This window comes from Arachis duranensis, chromosome 5 (assembly GCF_000817695.3).
Source record: "Arachis duranensis cultivar V14167 chromosome 5, aradu.V14167.gnm2.J7QH, whole genome shotgun sequence".
NCBI classification, from domain to species: domain Eukaryota; kingdom Viridiplantae; phylum Streptophyta; class Magnoliopsida; order Fabales; family Fabaceae; genus Arachis; species Arachis duranensis.
The window spans coordinates 19356260-19362896 of record NC_029776.3 but is presented as its reverse complement, the minus strand read 5'-3'; the positions used below and the strand labels follow the sequence as shown (position 1 = coordinate 19362896).

At 31.8% G+C, this 6637-nt stretch overlaps 1 protein-coding gene across 1 annotated transcript; it reads left to right on the top strand.

Moving 5' to 3' along the window:
• The first annotated feature begins 1321 nt into the window (after nucleotides 1-1321).
• On the top strand, nucleotides 1322-3496 carry LOC107488566 (F-box/LRR-repeat protein At3g59190-like). The gene is made up of 3 exons (XM_016109327.3): nucleotides 1322-1470; nucleotides 1953-3122; nucleotides 3202-3496. The coding sequence occupies exons 2-3, from the start codon at nucleotides 1986-1988 to the stop codon at nucleotides 3487-3489; spliced, it is 1425 nt and encodes a 474-aa protein (XP_015964813.1). The 5' UTR covers nucleotides 1322-1470; nucleotides 1953-1985; the 3' UTR covers nucleotides 3490-3496.
• The last annotated feature ends 3141 nt before the right edge of the window (nucleotides 3497-6637 follow it).

Sequence of the window (6637 nt, the reverse complement as noted above, 5' to 3'; positions counted from 1 at the left end):
TGTTTTGTAACTGTAAACACATGTAAGTACATGATAAATTCACATTTATTTAATTCATTGATTTCATTCAATTATTAACTTTGTTCACTTGGCATATCCATAGATTTTTATGTTTTAATATGAATTTTAATTTGTATAAATGGTTGATTTGGTAGTTGTATGTTGATAGACACGTGGCTTGTATTGGTGTTACTCTTCTAAATAAAAAAGATATCGTTATGTAATTTTACTTTGTTTGGATTTAAAAAAAAATAAATAGAAGAATTTAGTTTTGATAAATTGTTAGTTTAAAAATAATTACATGTATATTTAATTATATTACATCATTTTTTTAAAGAATTATTTTTTTTTTTACATTAATCGTCTAAATAGACATAAAAAACTAAATGTGATTAAACAATTTATATTGTAAATGTATTAAAATTAAACTTTAAATAGAATCATTAGAAAAAAGTATAAAATTTAAAAATGTTTTGAGAAATTATTATTTTCAAGGTGTATATAAAATAGCTTTCATTAAACAATAATTATTTCTCATCATAAATAGTAATATATTTACCAAATATATATCCTGCAATATAGAGTAGAATATCAAAATTTACAAGTTTAGTTGTATTTGTAAGGATATTAAGATGGTAAGTGATTAAGTTAAACGTTTTCGCTAATATTAATATAAAAGACATGATTAAATATATGTAATTTTTTTAATGGAATTTCATGAAATTTAGTTTCTAGTTTTATTATGATAGTTATCTATAAAGTATATTGTGATTCATCAATTAAAAAATGCATAAGCTAAAAAGGATTCTTTTCATTTGTTTCTTACCAAGGAATCGTATTTTATAGAAGTTAGTAATATAATCTGACTGCTATGCATACAAAATATTTATTTTGATACCAACGGTTTTAAAAAATTATTTAGTTTGGCATTTTTTTAATCTGAATTATTAATTTGCTATTACCAATTTTCCAATTTGGCTTATGAAAATAATTTTAAATTATAGTAAGAAATTTAATAGTTATATATTATTCGTGTGAAAAAATATACTCGTATATTTAATTGCGTATTATAATATTAAAAAAATTAATTGCGTTTTACATTCATTGTATGCATAGACATCCTTTGGTCAAAAGCAAAACTTCCTTAACCTAGCCATTACCTGAAATGGTTGAATTAAATTAATAAATTGCCAAGACTTCTTTTCAAAAGAAAAATTTATTTTATTATTTTCCATTAATAAAAAAATGATTTCAATATACTAAGCCCATTATAAATAGTGCATCCTGTAAGAATTATTTTATACCACACTCGATTATTAACTCCGTTGATGGTTTAGTCTCCTTTGCCCCTTCAAAGAAGAGAGAGAGAGAGAGAGAGAGCACACAGTGCTTCTCTGCTTCTCTCATTGCCATTGGCGCCAAGAGTTCCTCTGATACTTCCCATCTTTCTCCCTTTTAGCTTCAGGCCAGGTTTACAATTCCTTCCAATGTCCTTCTTTTGTTAACCGTTTTTCCTTCCTTGATTTCTTCATTCTTACTTCTATAGCCTGAACTCCTTTAATTTAGTCCATTTTCTTGTGCTGCTGGTTGGTTTCACCGTTGTATCTGTGTTTGTCGTTAACATGTCAGAAAACTCATGATAACTGCATGCTGGTTATGTTGTAATAAGGGAGAGGTTTCTCAATCTCTCGTGTTAGAATAGAAAAGCGATCATTTTGCTGAGCTTGCACTGGGAGTGCTGTGGTTTCAAAGATTATTAAAACGCATTGTGGCTTTGTTGTTGTGGTTGGTGGTGGTGTTGGTTTTGACGTGAATGATTGTGTTAGGGTTTTCAAATTCCATTTTTATACCCTTCCTTGGGCCAACATGGATTGTTTTATGTTTATGGTTGTTTCTCAAGGGTAAAGATTTCTTGCATTTGTTACTTGTAATTAATTAATTAATTAATGCAGGCAAAGCGGTTAAAAGGAAGAAGCTAACTAAGCATGGGTGACGAAACATGTCTGAAGAAGAATAAGAAGAAAAGGCTGAACCGGCGCAAGGAAGAAAATAAGGGTACCAATATATCGGATCTACCCAACGCCCTTATCTGTGAGATATTATCCAACCTTCCCACCAAAGAGGCAATTCGGACAAGCGTGCTATCCAAACATTGGAGGCATCAGTGGAAGAACATCTACAAATTTGAGTTGAAAGAAGAATCACATGACAGGAGAGAAAACTTCAAGGACTTCTTCGTCAAGAGGTTACTCAGGGGATGTAACAATTCCTTGTCCCTCAAGAAATTCTGTCTCAGCTGCGAGGTGGGTGAGGATGCTGCTCTCATTAATATATGGCTCACGGCCTTCATTAGCAGCGGAATTGAAGAGCTGATTCTTGATTTCGAGAGTGTTACGGAGCAACTGTACTTCCCTGAAGGCGTGTTTAATTCCCCAACGCTCAAAAAGTTTCATCTCAGCATGCCCTTCGCCCTCATCCTTCCTCTCAACTATAACTTCAAGAATCTAAAGGAATTGACTCTCAAACATGTTGTGTTCCAAGATGGGCCCTCAACACAGCAGCTCTTCTCCAGCTGCCGCTCCCTCCAGGACATGACCCTTGTTGACTGCAACTGGATGAATGTTGGAACCGTCTGCATTTGTTCTCCCTCGCTTCAGAGCTTGACAATAAGGGAATGGAATGATGATGATGAAGAACAAGAAGAGGAAGAAGAGGAGAATGGCAGAAATCAGCCTCCTTCTCAATGCCAGATAGTGATAATTGGATCTAAGTTGAAGACATTTTCATACGATGGTGACATGGCAAACCATTATTTCTTTTATTGCACAGGTTCCGTAGTGAACGCAAGTGTTTGTATTCGCGCATGGCAAAGTAGTTTGGAGAATGCGTTTTTCGTGTTCAAAATGCTGAAAGCCTTCCCGAGTGTGGAGAAGCTGTCCATCACCGACGCCGCCATAGAGACACTGTGCCACGCGCCCTGTCTGATCCAGCATCTGCCTCGCTTCAACAAGCTCACGCAGCTTCAAGTCCAGACGGACATGCCAATGAACTTTCCCTGCGCAGCCTTCATCACCATACTGCGCAACTCACCATGCCTTCAAACCCTTGAGTTTGATAATAAGGTAACCAATGATATATATTAATTAATTACTACTTATGTATATTAGCTTGATTGTTGCAACTGAAATTGTTTATTGTTAGGGGATCTATGCGGCTGAGGAGGGAGACGGTGCAGGTGCATTGAGCATACCAGCATGCTTTGGGTCACATCTGAAGAAGATCACCATACATGGCTTCTCTGGAAATTCGTTGGAGCTGAATGCGATCAAGTATTTGCTGCGAGCGATGCCGGTGTTGGAGGAATTCAACATTTACAGCAGTGCCTATGTTGTCAACTCAGTTGGTGGGGTCGACAGGTTGGAGGATTTGTACAACAAGATTATTGCCTTTCCTAGAGCTTCCCAGGATTGTGATCTTTATTTGGAGTAATGAAGAATGCAAAACAATATATCGTAAGATCATATCTTAGAAATAAATAAATCAATTGTAGGGTTTAATTAAATAAAGGGTTTTAATAAAAGCCTATTATTGTTTCTTCTACTTTACTACATGATGAGTTTGCCATTGCTGGCACTACACACACATATATCCTTCAATGCTCATGCTAATTTCTCGGCCTTCCTCATGTGCTTGTACAAAAATGACAAGGATTTCTATTATCTCAAAAAAAATGTTTAATCTTCTATGCACTCATATAACGAATAAGAATGATACGAGAGATTTTTATAAGGTGGTAACATAGATATTTTAAATTAAAACTTCTTTTATGATTTTGCATTCGTGAAATATGTTTCATTTGGTTTCATCAATGATATAAAAGCGGCTACTTTCACGACATAATCCAAATACTTCCTTTTTCCTTGATGTCTTCTAAATACTTGTATAATTGAATAGTTGAATCATCAATGGAGTTTAACTAAATCTAAATTTGTCTCTGCAATCAATTAATAATGTATAGTCTATATAAATTTGATTTAGCTTTTGCAAATTTTAAACTTATGATGACTAAAAATGTTCCAAAACACCCCATAAATTAATTTTGAGGGTTGAGGTGCTTATTTAAAATTAACTAGCATTTTTGTCCGTAATAATATTACAAAAATATAAATTTTTTAAAATTAAGTTGACATTGTTCTTACATAGATTATGGCAAAAAAATATATAAAATCAAGGGATTACTTTTAGAAAAAGGTCGTAGAAAACAAAAGTCTACTACAAAAAAATATTGAATATCGTCGAATTTACAGTCAAATTCATCATGTCAAAATATTATCGGCGGATTCCCGTTTTCGACGATAAATTTACTGATAATAATTAGAAGAAAAACAGAAAAAATAGGAGCGACATTTAGGTCGGATTTATCGGCGAAAAAATCCAATAGTAAATCCACTTAGTGGAATGCTGCATTTTAGTAATCCATAATATATTACCGTTGGATTTGATCGTCGATAAATTTAACAGTAATTGTGTCCTAAATAACAAACCGCAAAATCCTCTTTCCCCTCATTTGAATTTTTCTCTTTCTCTAACTCTCTCGCCTCCCACTCTCTCTACCCCTCTCATCTCTCTCCAGCAGTCCCCTCCTCTCCGGAAGTCCCCTTCTATGTCGGAAACTCCCTCCTTCTTTAGCGTTGTTCATCGTTCTCATCATCACCGTTATTGATACTAGATTCTGGCGCTGCTGTTGACGCGCCCTCTTCTTCTCGGCGCTGGTGCTCGTCTTCAAATAATGCTTATGAACTTTCCTTTTTCTAAAATAGAAATAAGATCTAATTTGTTATTATAATTTTGATTCTGATTTGTTATTATAATTTTGTGTTTCTTATTTTGATTCTGATTAGTTCTGATTTGTTATTATAATTTGGTGTTCGTTATTTTGTTTTGATTTGTTCTTATTCTACTTAAATTACAAGTTTTAAGGTGTTGTTGATTAAGTTATTGGTTTAATGATGAACAAATTAAAATACCTAAGTAGTTGAGAACTTAATAATTAGTCAACTGATGATTAAGTTATTTTGGATATGTAGTGGTTGTTTTTAAGTTTTTAAGTTTTAATTTATGATTGAGGTTGGTTGAATTTGTGGGAATCGTAAAGATAAATATATGTCTAATTTTAGGAAAAATTATGCCAGAATTTTTTTCAAATAATATAAATGTATGCATAATTTGTGTTATATTTGATGATTTATGTGATTTAATTAAAGAGTCTATGAATTTATCTTTATTATTACATTATTTTTGTGACTAGTATTAATTGATGAGTGAACTACCAATCCGGTCCCTGTCCATTTCTCAAAATGACAACGCGACCTCTTACAATAAAAATGATTCACTTCGGTTACGTTCCTGTCCTCTACTTCTGTGACATAACGCGGTCTCTATGGATGTTTCTCCGTCAACTCTGAACAAAAAATGCTAACGTGTCAGGTTTAGAAATGGATAGGAACCTAATTGTCTCTAAATTCAAATTGGTTAGGAGTTTATTTGTCCCTGTTTTTTAAACAATATATTTTTTAAATTTTTTTATTAATTATATTAATATTCTTTTTTTAATAAATTATTAAATATATAGTATAATAAGTATAAACTAATTAATAAATTATTTAAATTTAAAATCATTTATTATAAAATTAAATAGATAATTCTCAAGTATAATTAGTTTTCTGTTTATTTCTTAACCTGATACATCATGTCAGTATTTTCATTTTAAAACTAATAAAAAACATCCACATAAATTATATTGTACCACGAAAATAAAAAATAAAAAATAAAATGAATAATTTTTATCTAATTTAGTTTAAAGAGATAAAAAATTAAATTTGTTATTACTCAAAAATATTTTACTATATATCAAGTAATGTTTTCATTAGTTTTTATTTTATTGTGAAAAATTATCTAGATCACAATACTAATAGTATATCATAGGGTTATTATTATTAATGTATTAACTGAATTTTAATGTTTATTATTTATGTATTTAAAAATTATATTTGAGAATTATTTATTTAGTTTCATAATAAATGATATTTTTAAATTTGAATAATTTATTAATTAGTTTGTACTTATTATACCATATGTTTAATAAAATATTGAAAAAAGAATATTAATATAATAATAAAAATAATTTGAAAAAAATATTGTTTAAAAAATAAGGACAAATAAATCCCTAAATAATTTAAATTTAGAGACAATTAGCCCCTGTCTATTTGTGAACCTGACACGTCAACATTTTTTGTTCAGAGTTGACGGAAAAACACCCACAGGGACTGCATTGCATTGTGTCACAGAAGTAGAGGACAGGAATCGAAGTGGATCATTTTTATTGTGAGTGGTCACGTTGTCATTCCGAAAAATAAATAAGGGCCAAATTGGTAGTTCACTCTTAATTGATATGCTTTTTGTAGACATGACGAGAGGTAGGAGTGGCAATGAAACGGATAGGGGACGGATTTTTGCCCTACTCGATCCCACCCTGCCCTTCTTTCATTCCACTACTACTTGCCCCCACCTTTACGTGCGAGTAGTAGGCTACTCTATCATAACCCGCTCTGCAGATACCCTCCCCTCCCCCACCCAC